General features: G+C 37.0%; 1 protein-coding gene across 2 annotated transcripts in view; it reads right to left on the reverse strand.

Moving 5' to 3' along the window:
* Syx6 (Syntaxin 6) overlaps positions 1-17287 on the reverse strand; it is a 71835-nt gene that overhangs the window by 54095 nt on the left and 453 nt on the right. Inside the window, exons 1-2 of one of the 2 annotated variants that reach the window (XM_076179120.1) lie at positions 3923-4162; positions 2395-2579 (exon numbers count right to left, since the gene is read on the reverse strand). In XM_076179120.1, coding sequence (XP_076035235.1) covers positions 2395-2579; positions 3923-4065 — 328 coding nt within the window. In that variant the 5' untranslated portion in view covers positions 4066-4162. Of the gene's footprint in view, positions 1-2394; positions 2580-3922; positions 4163-17287 lie in introns of those variants that run through there. The other variant, XM_076179121.1, reaches the window with a different exon arrangement.

A 17287-nucleotide genomic window follows, 5' to 3' on the forward strand; every position in this document is an offset into this window, starting at 1 on the left:
ATTCAGGGTCTGCAGTGCAAAACATTAAGATGAAGAATGCAGATTCATCCAGAAAGCTTAAAAAAAATCCCGGAGTTCAATTCATCCAGAAAGCTTTTACAAAGAAAATAAATTCCCGGAGTTTGTAATCAAACAGTGCAAAAGGCGGAAAAAGTAATGGACAACCGTCATCAATGCAGTGAACCAGCCAATAGGATTATTCTACCAATCAGTGACACTGCCATAATTTCTTTTGGGTAGTAATTTGTCCATCAAACATGAAACACCGTGTGATTGGTCGGTACGGAATGTAACTAAAATCTCTATATATTAACTGTGTAGAACTTTTTTTTTTTTTTGCTACCTCCCTTGTAAGGGGGAAAAGCCTTTGGTATATGTATGTATGTATGTTGCCTCTTTCCCTCTTATAAAGGAGAGGCAAGCACCCACTCTTCACCAGTCTGCTTCTTTGCAACTGATATGATTCTGATCAATAAAATATACTAATATCTCATAAATAATGGAGGATCCCTTTTACATATTTTCTTCCTAGTTGTCATCCAATTCTGTCTAATTGTGGGAAATTCAGATCATTTACAGGTTAGAAGTTATTTTGATTAACAGATAAATGGTGGCAATTTTCTTATACAGTACATATTTTTCTCTACTAACCAATTCTAACTGGCTTGGGAAACCCTTACCATTTAAGAAAGTTTTTTTTTCTGCTACCATATCTGGTAGCAACCATTATATTCAAATACAAATTTTTATATTCTATACAAGTACATATACATACCAAAAGGCCTTTTCCTCCTTGTAAGGATGGTGGCCAAGCATAAACCTACCCTGCATCTATCATCCATCCAAAAACCATTCCTTGTCCTTCCGATCTTAGTACATCATGGATTATGGATTACTCGTGTCCACTGCCAAGCTAATTACTTCAAAAACAATGCAACAAGACTCACCAATTAAAAAGCAAGGCCTCACAGCCAGAGCTGGTGTGTCATCACTGTTTCATTGTATGGTGACCCACCCCCATTCATCTGCTCAAGAAATTTATGGAACAGGGAACGTCCCCTTTGTGCTGTGTCACTTTCGCATCCATTTACAGTCACTCTCCATTAACTCCAATCTTTTACACTGTCTCTTCCTTGCTCAACAGACATTTCTCTTGGATCTAATGCCCCCTTCACCCCATCCATCCACCTCCTCCTTGGTCTTCCCCCCCCCCCCAAGTTCAATTCATCAACCTCTACTTTCCTCACTCATTCTTTCCACATACCCAAACCATCTCAGCTCTCTTTGACCAATCCTATCTGATAACTTTCTATCCCTGTTCTCCACTTCACCCCTACATTTCTCACTCTATCAATCCTCATAACACTCACCATATTTCTCAAACATTTAATTTCAAACAATATTTAAGTTTTTCCTTTCTCCTTCCTTCAGATTCCATGTCTCTGCTCTGTGCAATGCCATATATACAATGACTACCTCATAGTCTCATCTTTGTGTTCATCCCCACATACCTCTTTCTCACATACCTTTTCAACCCACCCACCAGATGTCGACTTCCTTCCTCTAATTTATAACTTACCTCCACCTTCATTCCTCTCTTCCTTGCCACATGTGACCCCAAATACTTTACACTCTCCACTTCTTCCTGCCTCTCCCCATCTAACCTCACCTCCAGTTCCCCACTACCATCACTGTATATACATCTCATCACCTCACTTTTGCCCACCTCTACTTTCAATTTTTTTCTTTCACACACCCTCCCAAATTCCACCGCCAACTGCTTCAGTCTGTTTTCTGATTCAGTCGTGTGTGCAGAGTCATCTGCAAACAATAGCTTCACCTTCCACTTCCTTCCACTCTCACTCACCAACTCAAATCCCCTGCCTAGCTCCATTTTTTAACCCCTCTCACCATCCTATCCAAACACATGCTGAATAACCATGGTGACGTTATACAACTGGTGTAGTACTTTGTAAAAAAAATTTAATAACATGTAAACCAAGTGAAAGCTAACAAAATAAATTAATTAGTACAGCTCATGGTCCCAATTATGCCATAATTTACATATCTAACTTTATTTCTGGCCATTGAAATATAAATAAATATATATTTCATACTGACAGTGCATGCACACTTTCACATGATCCTCAATTTAACAAGATCCTATTCAGGCAGATACTCCTCTAAATCTTCCTAGTTAAACTGAGTTGCCTAGTATCTGCTACAACAAAATCTATGAAATACATCAAAGGCAGAGGCGGAGCATGCCAACAGGAGACCTTTTGGTACTAATGTAATTGTACCCAAAAAAATATCAACATATATCTGTGTGAAAAGTGACACCAAACTACTCATCTTTAGAAAATAGCATAATATAATATAATAAAAGGATATCAATGGTCTCTTCTAAGTCTTCCAAATCCCACTCAATGGATCTAAGTGAATTGCGGAGTTCAGTGTTGGTCCAGTCAAGCTCTTCCTTGGATGTGGCAACAACACAAGTGCCTCCACCGTTGTCCTGAAGCTCACCCCACCTCTGGTACAGTCCACGCGTCTTGTTCAGAGCCTTGCACACCTCACTAAAAGAGAAGAGAACAGAATGTTGACCATAATGCCTTTGTAGGTAAAAATGATGATGATGATGATGATTCGGTTTAATGCTGCAAACTCCCCTATCAGGAGGCTAGTATGGTGCCCCTTACAGAGTACTTTGCAGCATGAAATTTAGTAAATCAACTCTCCCACAGCAGAGTTCGAACCATCATCACGTTGACCTCTGTTGCAAGCAGTGATGCCTTAACCTGTTCGGCCAGCAGGCATCCATAGACAAAGAAAAAATAAATAAAATAAAATAAAATACTTACAATATGGCACATAATTATAGGTATACAAGAAGAGTTTGGTACAATGACTATACATATCATCTGGTAAAATCAATCAAAACACTGAAACAAATGCATCGAGTTTTACTGACTGGCTGGAAACATGTACTACTCAGCATTGGTCTTTGAGCTCTCTCACAGATCCTTCAGAAAAGAAACTTTGGACTACTGTATACGTTGTATTAGTGCAGATTTGTTTCCATCACTGGCTTGGAGGAAGAGGAGGACAGCAATTGCTGGTTGACAACTTTATTTACATTACATACATATACATATATATGCCAAGGGCTTTTTCCCCCTCACAAGGGAAGTAGCCAAGTCAAAAGACATAATTCCACTCCCACATACTCCACTCTCATTCACCCCCCCCTCCCTCTTTTCTTGGCTCCTCTTGGATGATGGGTCATCCCTGCATCTTGCCCATTCCCCCTGGGTTTGAAGCAATGCAGCAAGACAGCACATGCACAGCTGTCTAATTCTCAGAAAGAGAGAGAGAGAGAGAGGAAGAGAAAGAGAGAGAGAGAGAGAGGAAGAGAAAGAGAAAGAGAAAGAAAGAGAGAAAAAGAGAGAGAGAGAGAGAGAGAGAGAGAGAGAAATTTGACATTACAAAGTTGGGGGAAAATAGTCACAGTTCATAAACATTTTTGGCCTTTTCTTATAAAATAAGATGACAACTGATGACTGCTTCCCTCCTACTAATACTGTACAAGGAGTCATTGACACTAATGTCCCACACTTATAAACACATAAAACATTGTAAAATTTCTTTCAAGAGAGATCTCTAGGAAGACCCAAAGACTGTCACAAGCTGCTGTGCAGCTGTGAGTTGCATTGCCTGTCAGTGAAACTTGAAGCAACAGTTATTATTACAATATCCAATTTCATTCCACATAAGATCAGAGACAAATTGAAAGAAGTTAAATCTATGCTTTTCTCTACGTGCGCTTTGACAATCTTAGACGAGTAACTTTTGAATACAAGTCTTATAATTATACAAGATTAACTTCTAGGAGCTGAAAAAACCTTAATCATGATCTTACTTGACAGATGAACAGTACAGAAGATCAATGAAACTGGAGCCTCGGCGTTTAATCATGTAATGAATACTTGCTCTTCTGGTAATTTTTCTTTTCAGTGCAATACTGTGATCAGTTGGTGAGGAAGATGGAGCTATGGTAGCCATTGCAAAGTACTAACACCTTCACATTCAACTATTTGATGATGTATCACAAAATGAAATACATATGGGTCTTGCAACCACTATTACACCACATTTTAACCTTTGAATTGTGTAAGAATGAAAACATTTTGTGATATATAAGGATAAGAAATCAAACAGACTGACAATATCTGTCAACCTATAAATATACTTCACCAGCAGTTTCCTCTGGGCACTACCTGAGAGCCGTGATGTGCCCTTGTCCCCTCGTGTAACTTGGATGAGGCATACAGTACTACAATAAATTCCCTGATTCAAAAAATCCCCTTTTAAAAGACAATATCTGAGCCTTTTCTAAGAGTAGTTTACGACATTATATCAAATCAAATAAAGTATTATTAAATTTCAATATATCCAATGTATTAAGTTACTATTTGAGTACAATCATACTCTTTGGATATGCTTGAAGAGGATCAAAGCTTGTGGTGGCAGCAGTAAGTGTTGTGCATTATAAATTATGCTATTAAACTATATATACTGATATATATATATATATATATATATATATATATATATATATATATATATATATATATATATATATATCCAAAAAAGGTCACCACAGTCTTTAATGACCCATGTAAACAAAAATGGCTTCTCTCACATGATATCTATTGTTGGATTGATCTTCCTTGCATTTGAAAACCCAACCAATATATTCTTTTTACTCTTTAGCATCACAACCTCATTCTATAGCTGTTATGGACTGTAGCTTACGTGCATTTCTATTCAGAGCCATTAAAATGTCAGAGGACTCAGAAATCCTACAGAAAGACTTGGGTAAAGTCTACAAATGGGCCATAAATAACAACATGAAATTTAATGGAGACAAGTTTCAATATGTTAATTTTAGCTGTGGTAGAAACTCTAAAAGAAGCTATCTGGATCCAGACCAATGCAACAGATCATGTTCAAAACCTAGGAATTACATTTTCTGCAAGCTGTGACTTCACTGAGCACATACACAGAGTAATAAATGTTCTCAATTAACAGGCTGGATATTAAGAACATTCAGGTCATGAGATAAATTTACCATGCTAACTCTTTGGAAATCCCTTGTTTTGCCAAGATTAGATTACTATTCACAGCTGTGGAGCCCATCTAATGCAAAAGATATTATAGAGTTAGAAAAAGTTCTAAGACATTTCACCAAATGTATTGAATTCCTAAAAGATCAGTTATTCTGAAAGACTAAAATCTTTGAAACTCTACTCTTTGGAAAATATTAGAAAAACAAATACCTAATTTGTCTTATGAAATACAGGAATACCTCACTATACAATTGAGTTGTGTTCCCAGCTGACTGGTTGCAATGCGAAAATTTGTATATCGAGGTGGGTTTTACATGTAAATAGGGGGGTTGTGTTCATGGACTCTGTCAACCCCCTCCTCAATTTTTGCCTGGGGCTTTCACAAACACCCAACATTTGTTTTACCTACTTTATAGCACTCAGTCGTATAGTGAGGTATTCCTGTAGTTGTATCAGTTTCAAACAGAAGAGGGCATAACTGTTTAGTACAATCAGTGCCCAAGGTTATAGCTTCAGGTGGAAAGCAGTGAGATTATTTAATTGTGTTCCAAGATACATCAGAGATATGACAAATTGTTATGTAGAAACCTTTAAAATCGAGCTGGGTGAGTTTTTGGTCCAGTTGGAAGATAACACAGGACTCCCAGAAGGGCAGAACTCCCTAATCATAGTAGAGGAGGCAAGGTGGTGGACATTCCGTGATGGCCCAGTAGATTGAAGTAATCTACTGAACTACACCAAATAAGTAAATCCATGTTGATAAACTACCCGTCCACAACAACAATACACTACAGTGGTGATGCTACAGATTAGTGCATTCAGCCTAAATACTAAATTTCTTTCCGAAATAATGAAAAATTGTCACTGTTAAAGGTCTACAACATTAAAATTCCTTACTACACTCAATGCACATCATACCATAAGACTTTTTTTTTTCTGGATATGAGAAAACAAATAAACACAATCACTGGAAAAATTAAAAGAAAACTGTCTTCTTCGTATTCACTATCATTGTGTATGGTACACAAATATTTCTGCTACATAATTTCATTTGTTACTATTTCCAATCTGTCCAACTGAGAATGTGTATATAATTTTTTGACTTGTCAATTAGATTACAAAGTTATTTCAATTTTCACAATCTATTAAAATTCCATAAACAATATTTTGATTAAAACTTTACCACTAAGTCATTTTTCTGTTTCTTTGTCTACCCATACACAATAAATACAGAGTTCATTGGCTCTTCAACACTTCTCTATCACATTCTTAATTTGAAAAAAGTAAGACACCTAGAATCTGCACTTCAAATTAACCCAGTAAATACTAAAGTTTGTTCAAGTGGAAACCATTCCACACTTGTCTATAAACAAAGGCTACACTGCCAACAACAAACTCAAGCAACCAGACTGCCCAACTCGCTACATGCCCACCCTCTTAGCAGATGCAGGTGATGAGGCTATCTCCTGCATAACAATGAGCCTCCAGGTAACCCAATATGGACCCTAGTAAATACTGGTGGTCAGTCCAAGCTAAAGGGGAAGTTATTCATGACAGCACACAGTTTTACAATTCAAGGTGTTAATAGCATAATTGCATGAAATATTTTTATGCACATCAAAGTAATTTTAAATATGTACTGATGAACAACCTACAATTTCTTTCAATCTGGGGAGTAGTTTCTATAAGCTACTTTAGTTACAGATAACAAGAAATCACCATTCAAAAAATAAATAAATAAATAAAATAGGTTGTATGACTAATATTTCTGATAAAGAACTCAAGATAAGCATGTCAGTATTTCCTGCCTAAGGAAGACTATACCATGGAGTTCATTTTGATATGACCAATTTGCTTTACATAAATAAGAAATAGTTATGCATACTAGTTTACAATATCAAAGTTCATATAATTGAGTAACTGTAAAATATGAATAAGAATACAATACTGTACTGTATTGTACTGTACCAGAAATTAAAATTACATATACAATACCAGTTGTTCTAGTACCAGTAGTAACATAATGAAATGCTACTAAAATATTTGGGAAAAAAAAGCATAAGATCAATTTCATGTCTCAAAAATAGCAACAATAATAGTTAAGATAGGATAAACAGATAAAAAGCAAAACAACTACACAGGGCTCTGCACTGGCTACCTGGTCCCCAGGGTCAGATTTAATGATACCCAGCATGGCGGAGGCAAGGCTTGAGCAAGCAAAACAATAACTCCCAAGTTTTGCAACCATGCACTAGTGTCTTGGCACCTTTATTTTCTGACATGGACTACTACCACTTTGCATATATGCATGTGTGTATGTTACAAATATATATGAGATGTGTGAATCACCATGGTCTAAGAATGAGTGTTGGGCTTATTATTAACAGCTATCACCCTCCTGGATGAGAGCTCAGCTCATATATAGATTAATCTATGGATAATACTATGACCTAAAATGCACATAACCATCCCCTTGCTCAAGGACAGTATTGGCTACTTTTCTTCCTTAGCATGAACACACAAAATGTTTACATACCTTATACATTAGCTGCTCCCTACACTTTTTGAATTGCCAATCTGTGATGCCATTAGGCCCCAGGGCTTTCCCACATCTGTTGCCTACAGCAATTTTTCCATGTTCACATCACATAATCCCATATTTACAGATACCCCTTACTTTTCTCTCTCTCTCTCTCTTAAAAAAAAAAAAAACTCTTTAGTACACACACTTTAGGTTACTACTCACTATTTCTACTTGTGCTTTGGCATCCTCATACACTGTTCCAACCTCTTTCAACCTTGTGATTCCTTCCGTGCTTAAGTTTACTATTAACAAATTTGTAGAACAGCTTTGGTTCATCTCTACATTTGTCAAATCAAAACCTCTTTTTTCATCTTTGTATACTTATTCCTTATCTTACACTTTTCCCTCTATCTAACAGTTCCTCTCTTTCCCCACCTTTCCCATGCTCTATCTCTATTTCTGCTGAATTACATCTTCAGTTAAACCATTTTTTTTTTCAATTCTCTTCTTTTCAGTCTCATTACTTGTTTATTCCCAAATTGTAGATATTCAAAAAGATGTTCCATTTATGCTATATATCTTTTGACTCTTAATGCCCTTCAACCCTTTCTTACAAAAAATCTCCTTGGTTCCGTAAAATCTGTTTTCTTATGTTGGGTACTCAATCTGTATGACTCCCCCCTTAATTTTACGTTTCCTGTAATTGGCTAGAGATGCCTACAGCTAACCCTTCTCCTCAACCCCGTTTCGGCCGTGGCATTCCTTTGGGAGATGGGACTGCTCGGACAGACAGTCTATGGAACAACAACAACAACCCTAACATTGCCCTTTTGAGGCTGGCACCATTACTGTGGCCAGAGGCAGAATAGTAGGCACAATTTTCACAATTAACCTCACCAATGCCTGAACACCTAACCTCAGCTACCATATCTATTCTAAGCCTCCTAATATCTACCAATTTGCTTTACATAAATAAGAAATAGTTATGCATTCCTTGGTGACCAGAGGGAGAGCCTGATAAGGGTTCAACCCAGGCCTGGCTCAATATGTTCATGCCTTGCTTCCACCACACTAGTTACCTGAGCTTGGTGGATTCTATGGGAGTAGGTTACAAGCCCACCTCCACCCTTAACCTCTTCAATATGCGTCAAATTCTTGCGGGCAGTATCAGCTGCTTGATGTGCAATGATTCAATGATGCACCACAATACTTGTGTTATGAAATATAAAGTTACAGCTGTATTACTCATTCTCTTTCACTCTGGATATCAATAACCACAGAAAATATGATCAAGCCAGTTCACAGAATATAGGAGTCAATAAGCTACAACTACAAAGTAAATATAATCAAGATGGCAATGCCAGTATCCTCACGCCTCATGACGCCTACATAGGCATCACTGTATGGAAGGGGTTAATACCAAACCTGGATGCTGCCACAAACACAGATATAGATTCATTCTCCCAAAATAGACCTATGAGCTATGAGGATGCACAATTGATGTCTCAGAACCTCCACCTGCAGTCCACAAACAAGCATCAAGTCAGCCATCCACCAGATCTTTTATTGAGACCTTCCTGGTCGGATGCCCTTCAGCTTACATCAGAGGTTCCCAGCTTCCCACCAACAGACAAGTATTCCAGTACTTCCTTTATCTCCAAAGTTTACCAGAAAATACAGGGAAACCCATGGTTCAAGACCTCGCCTATGAAATGGTTGAAGCTATCATCCCATTCTGGCAGATGGCTAGGATCAAGACGATGACCAGACAGAACTGCATGAAGCTCTTTGTGAAACTCCATGACAAACACTGAGCACCGATGAAGAGCAAAGGAGGAGCAAATGACTCTGGAGGAAAGAGGAGTGCATTTGCCTTGGAATTGGACAGCCTGTTTGACATAGAAGCTCCAGATGCTGTCCAGGATATAGAGAGCAACAGATGTTTATCCAGGAAGAAGAGAGATGAGGACATGATGTTCTACCAGGACCAGAGGATTGAGAGGAAAGGTTGCATATTGGGTCATGACAAGATCTTTGAGACAAGATCCCAGCAACATGTAGGTTGGACTGAGAGGCAAATGCAGAGGCAAGAACAAGGTAATCATACTTTCATACTTTTACTAATCGCACGAGGTTGAAAGTTTTACATGCTTACCACATTGCATTATTTTGCAGTTTTACAAGCTTACCACATTGTATTATTTTGCAGCTGCAGCAGAACAAAAGCTGACTACAAGGAAATGACTGAGCTCACAGTGATTGTTCTTGGAGGCACACCTCCCCATGGGATTCACTAGTCAACCAGGGGCCATTCAACAGGCCAGATGAATGGCCAGTAATTTGTATTCCATGAAGATGCTGTTTTGTGGCCAGCTTGAGTATGATGAAGAGACTGTTGCAAAGCTGGAAAGACTCAACATCTTCCTGGCGCTGTTCTACACACCAATGTGGATGATGTCAACAACTGCTGCAGATGCTGCTGTGAATGATCTTCAGCTCATCCAGGAGATGTTGAGGTACAAGAGATAAGACCCAGAGGTTGCTGAAGCAGTTCTTCAGAAGATGGAAAATCACAAGTGGTACTTGACACAGGAGGTCATGTCATTCGCGCTCTTCAGCAGCAGGCTGAGTGACAAGCAGAAACAGGGCATTGTTGCTCAGCTGCATGCCACTCAGAAGCCAGACAGCCAAGACCACACTAGTAGATATCATTGGTCTGGAATCCCACCTCCTGTTAGACATCCTCAGCATTGGACCTGACTGGCCCCTGGATCAGGTTGAATCATGGCCAGAGAAGGAGGACTACAAGAAAGCCTTGGAATATGTGATAAACCTCAGAGTAGTGAATGACATCCCTGAGCATGGAGCTAAAATGATGAGTGATTTTGCAAATGTCATCACCACAGATCCCAAGCAGAGGGAATATCTCCTCCATGCTATGAATTACAACAGACAGTGCTTCAAAAGCTTCAAGAAGCAAACACTTAACAAATGACTGTGTAACATTATTTTGATATATATAATCATGATTATTTTGGTACTTTCAGTTGATGGTTTGACTTGTTGCAAAATTACTTTCCACTTTATATGATATACGTCAAATGTATGGAATTTTCTATTTTTCTGTAAATATTATAAATAACAGACAATTTCTATACAGTGTTAATCAGATTGTACACATTCAAAAGGGCATTACAAATGCTTTAATTTGATACGTATTTTGTTGCTCTATCTTGCTCCATGCAAAAACCATGTCTCCAGGTTAGCAAAAAAGTCAGGATTTTCAACAATTTCATATCTATTAAAAGTCATGGGAAAAATTAATCAATTCTAACAGTTAATATATGTAGAGTAGATCCTGCTCGTTCATTTGATACCTAATGTGTTGCTCTACCTTGGATATATAAAAAAATTATACCACAAAATATGCTTAGAAATGCCTCAAAATTGGCCCTTTTGGCAAGAAAGATAGCAAAAAACTTAAGCCTCCATACGTCCTAGACAAAAAATGGATGTGACTTTTGACTTTTTCAGGTCAAAAGACATGGGAAAAAGTACAGTAACATATGAAAATATGAAAAAGGTTTTTTTTGAACAGGTCTACTCCCATACCCACACCCACCATAGAACATGAAAAGGGGAGACTAAACATTAGATTTATGACCCAACACAGGATTCACAGGTGAGTACACACATCCACCACATTGACACTAAGGATGACAGCCACTGGCTGTATGTTTGACTCAGGGCAAAAATGACTCAAAAATTCAAATTAGACAGCTCAACTGGTATGCTTCTACAAGCTAAGGGGGAAAGGGTAGTCATCTTCTCCTGAATTAGGGACCAAAGAAGTGTACTGCTAGTCCCTGGGAGGCACTTCAGTATTGCTCAACCACCAGGAGTTCCATTTCCCAGCTCTGTTGGGCACAATGCAAACACATAGATTTGTAACCCGTAATAGGATTGGATGGTCTGTATCCAACACAACCTCTTCAATGATAGGAAACAAGAAGGAGAGTTGGTTTGGTCACCAACCATATAATGGGAAGTTAAAGTAGCTCTTCCTGAATCTGGTCATTTTATGCCTACCTAGGTATATTGATCCTACTCTCCTCTTCTTTGGCTTTCTCATTTCAATCAACTGCTTCTAAAAGTTTCTTATTCTTTTTTAAAATTCTCATGTATCCCATCTTCATCTCTCACTTTTACACTTGCACTGAGTCACTTTCTGTCTCATTCCTACATCTCTTAAACTCCTTTCTAATCTTCTGTTTAACTTAGTCTATAGCTACTGGAATATAATCATATAGGAGTCTTCTTATTTTGTTTATATGTCCTCATTTCATCATAAGTTGTAAGAAAGGGGTTTTGAAGCAAAACCTAATGTTAACAAGTAATCAGTGATATCATCCCACATATTTTCAAATCCTAATCTTAATGCTTGAAAGTTCAGTTAACGAATTTATCTGATAGCTATCAATTTTTTACCCCAAAAACCTAGAATTCTAAAAAGAAATCTCATATTCCTATAAGAGCATGCTTTCACAGCACAATATCTTTATCACTCTTATCTTATCCATACATGACATTTTTTAAGATAAGAACATCTTTGTATGAAATTCACAGAAATTAAGTACACATCTGTCTACCAAGTTAAGACTTCTCCTCACAGGTTGTACAAAAACTACAATAAATATCAATGACTTTGTGACTGTAACAAAATTATAAGCAAAAAACATGGCAAATGTGATGAATCTGCACGGACAAATGAGTGAACAGCACAAGGCTGCATCACTCTTCTTTGTCCTATCACCCCTTGCAGACATCCAACCTTTCTTTAACTTCTTCCAAAAGCTGCAATATATGCTCTAAAAGAGTGGCACTCCTTAGACTCTTAATCAAGGTCATCTCTCTGGATATGATTTTGAAAGGAGGGTTGATAACTGGTATACATTCTATGATATAAAGTAAATAACTGTTTTATCTCAATTTATATCAATAGCTAGTCACTACATTGGTGTTCCATAATTCTGTGTTGAAGAAGTGTAGGTATGCAATAAAGCTCAAAGTAAGACTTAATATATTCTATCCATGTGGCAAGACCAAGATCATGATGAGTTTTTGAAAGAGGATCTAAGTTCTCCAATACAGGTGCCTTCACCACAAGATAATATGATCAAAACCAAACAATTCATAACTCTGTATATTATTCTCGAGTCTTTCACCTGCTTCCAGTTTTCTACAATAACTGAAATTAATCTGTTGTCCGAGTCTTTGAATACAATGTTAATCACTGTTCTGCTGTCTTACATTTACAAGATGGCTGGCAGATTCTATGATGTTATGATATGCAAGAAACTAAATTGAGCTAAAGGTAAGGATGTATTTAAGACTTTCATGGATTTGGAGAAGGCATATGATTGGGTTGACAGGAAAGCATTGTGAGAAGTGTTTTAGATATATGGGAAAGCTGTTGAGAGTAGTCAAAAGCTTTCATGCAAGTAATATAGTTTGTGTTAGGGTTACAGAGGGAGTGAGTGGTTGTTGTTATTTCAGACCCATCTCCCTGAGGAACACCGTGGCTGAAATGGATAATTGTGTACAATGAAGTCTTCCATAATGTGTTGTATAGTATCAGGTGAAGTGTTGCATTCTGGAGAGTTATCTGTGTTGCAGTCATCCAGCTTCCTCTGGTAACCTAGATGGGCTGGATAGTGGCTGTACTGCAGTCTGGTCAGGTGGACTGTCCTTTCAGGGAAGAGAGGTTTCAGGGGGATGGATGTTAGTGGGTCAGGTATGCAGCAATGTGCTGTCTTTCAGTTTGTTGATAGAGCAGTGACCGATATAATTATGGGTATGCTTCTGGAGGCAGATGTCTGGTGGTTGCATAGGAAGAGAGTATTTGTGATTTGTGTGATATAGTTATTTGGGTATTGTTTTGATGTTTCTCGGCATGTGTGGGTGTTCTGCCATATAGTGTAGTAGGAGGGATGTGTTTGTGAAAGCTGTAGAGAGTATTTGTGTGCCTCATGTCAAGATGATCCTTGACTTTGAGGACTTTTGTTTCCTAGTGTAGATGATCTGTAAGTGTTGTATCTGTGGAGCCTGTAATATAATACCTACAGTGGTTAGAGGTAAAAGTGGGACTGTGCCAGGGTTGTGTAATGTCACCATGATTGTTCAATATGTATATGAATGAGGTTATATAGGAGGTAAATTTGAAAGTCTATAATTCTTCAGAACCAAACTTGACTACATTTGCATAGCATGGTTGCCAACAATCATGGCAATATAGACACCTTACAAACTATACAAAACAAAGCATAAAGATACACAACTATCCAAACAGAACAGTTGTGCATAAAACCATAATCCAAAATCTTCCCCATGAAAAAGATAGGTACACAGTTGTGCAAGAGCCCTCAACTCTATTTACTAATCACTCTCATTATCAAACAAGCAAATTAATTGAATGTAACAAAAAAGCTACACTGGCAACATACTACCTCTACTAAAATGCACCCTCTGTACCACACAATGCAGCCACACAAAAATACAATCACCTTTAGATAAAAAAAACAAATTCTTCAAGACCAGCCACCAAATGCCTTATTCCATCTACCCAACCCCCTACCCCAAGATATCAGCGTCACACAAAAATCCCTCATAAGAGATGCAAGAACCACACTAGCACACTTACATTAAGGCCATTATCCTGCATTAAATATCAAAAGAGAACAGGCATGACTACAAAAACAGACTGACCAATATGCAACCATCACAAAGTGGACACCAAACATCTTATTCAACACTGCCCCACCCAGACAACAAAATATCTATTCCTTAAGTGATTTATGGACCAATCCAGTAGCTATTGCCAGATACCTGGGAAGAAAGACATGGGGCAATAGACTGAATGACTGACTGATATAGCATACCGGGCAATCTTAGATTGCACTGCCTTCAAATTGTGACGGGACAGTTTTTTGAACTGTCTGGGTTGATCAGAATAACATTTGATTGGTTAATGTCAGCCAAAATGTAGATGATTATGTTGCTTTTGCTACAGCAGGTCTGGGCAAAAACAACACAAACATAAACAAGTACACCTCATCCAATATTTACCATTTCCACTTTCATGGGTTCACAAATTTTTTAATAGGGTTTGCTTTTAGTGATTTAAGTCTATTCCAGTGGTGGTTCTTTGATTATGGCATAGAGTTTGTGGGGCTTCAAAATTATTTGCAGAAATTCCACATTTGTGTGTGTATGTGGGGGGGGGGGTGTCCCCTAACCACCACAAATGTTGGAGGTTTGATATGTTTTTTTTTCTTCCTTTCTTTCTTGTATGACAACCCACTAAGTATTTTGTATTTGTGTCACCTGTGATAAAATGCGCATCCTGAGGAAACAATACTGTCAATCAAGAAATTAAAATCACATTTCTATCACTATGTCAACAATGATTCTGGCGCATTCCAGTGGTGGTTCTCTAAATATGACATGGGTTAGTGAGGCTTCAAAATTATTTGCAGAAATTCCACATTTGTGGGAGGGGGGGGGAGGTCTGTATCCCCTAACCACTACAAATTTTTGGAGATTTGATATAATGTCTTTTTTCTTTCTTCCTTTCTTTCTTTTTTTCTTCCTTTCTTGTGCCATAACCCACTTAACTATTTTGTATTTGTGTCATCAACGATGAAATGCACATAGTTGGAACATCAATGAAACAGTATTGTCAATTGAGAAATTGAGATCACATCTCTATCACTGTGTAAACAATCAAAACCAAATCAGTATAATCTATTATGACAGTATTCTTTAAATTTCACATTATATTTGGCAATATCTATCCTATCCTAACTTAAACCAAACTAAATCAGAGGCCTAAAAAAAAAAAAACAATATGAAGACAATCTTGGCCACAGACTCAATTTGAATCTAAAAGTTTTTAAGAATCCTTATCAATACCAAGAATTATCTATCCTGGTAAATTTTTAGAAATGCACACCTATGCGATATAGCAATAGAAATTTCAATATTAATTTTGTAAATTATAATACAACAACATAACATACATTTTTCTTGGCAGAAATCAATAACAGAAAAAGTTGCTAAAAGTGATACACAAACGAATATAGCCACTGCAACTGCTTAAGACACCATCTTTGTTTTGACAGATGCAGAGGTCGAAGAAATTAAAGTATGATAAATTCGTCTATTCTAACCTAACCTACTAACCTGCATTTAGTAATGCAGCACCTATAATCCAAGGGGTCATCAGGGTCACCGTTGTTGTCTTCAATCTCTGAATCTATCAAAACAAAGATGGCATCTCAAGGAGTTGCTTCAGCTTCATTCATTTCTGTATCGCTTTTAGCACTGTTTTCTGTTATTAACTTTCGCAAAGAAAAAAGTATATTACACTGATTTATTATAATTTACAAAATTTATATTTAATTTTCTAGTTCTATATTGCATAGGTATGCACTTCTAAAAAAAATATTCCTATCCTAAATTGATAAAATACCAACTGGCTTTTTTTTTTTAGGGGGGAGGGGGATTAAATTAAGGCAAGAGTATCACCACCACTTTCTGACTTCAAGTGACCAAGGAAATCCACAAGATTATCAATACATCATCACATTAATTTTTTCTTTCACTACCTAGTATTAAATGCAATTTTAATTGACCAAACATTATACCACAAATTAGATTTTAGCTATTTCTTGTTTTTTTTTTATTTTGCAAGTGTATGTATAGGTACAATGATACACTGCATTAAAATTGCAAGGATGGCACAAAAAAAGCACAACACTTATTTCCATTGAGGTCCTCTTAAAAAACAAAAATCCAAATATATTTAAACAATATTATAATTAAGAAAAGACATGTTAAATCATAATAGTTACTTAAACTAATAATCTTTGACATGACTCTTTATGGAGACAAAGAAACAATTAAAGAATATAGCTATGGTCAAAGCATGTAGTAACAAATAATAGCCTTTGTCACAACTCATTATGTAGAGAATAAAAACTAAAGACACCTATAGTGTTAAACAAATAAGATTTTGTAGTATTAATTATAACAAAAAAGAAAATAATAATAACAATAGAATATAATGATAATAATGATAAATGGGTAATAGTGATATTGATAACTTTGGACCAATGAAAATAGACCAAGCATTAGGGTCACTTTCCATTTCATTTGATAAATGTATTACAAGCTTCTAAAAAATTTATTAGATTGTTAGGCTACAAGGTTAAGTTTGTTTAGGGTGCTATTTGTTAGTTTTCCTGGCATTAGATGATTAGAAAGCACAACATATAAGAGGGAAGAAAGAAGGCCTCTCAAACATATCAGAATTTTGTTACGCAGACTTTCTGGTTAAAACTTGCCATAGTGGCTAATCATAAAGCACTCTTTACAAAGTGGCAGATACCCTCATCCCAATTTACTGTTTATTCCACCAAAAACACTCATTTGGTGAAAATAGCATTCTATGCTATAATCACCATAATATCTTCCAGTATATATCCAAAGACTAAAATCTAAAGGAACATGGAAACAATTTTGAATAATGCCAATGACTGACCCAAAACCTTCCGAAATACGTCACTCCTTC

Source organism: Oratosquilla oratoria, chromosome 42, assembly GCF_046742065.1.
Source record: "Oratosquilla oratoria isolate Oo_2021 chromosome 42, ASM4674206v1, whole genome shotgun sequence".
In the NCBI taxonomy this organism is placed as follows: domain Eukaryota; kingdom Metazoa; phylum Arthropoda; class Malacostraca; order Stomatopoda; family Squillidae; genus Oratosquilla; species Oratosquilla oratoria.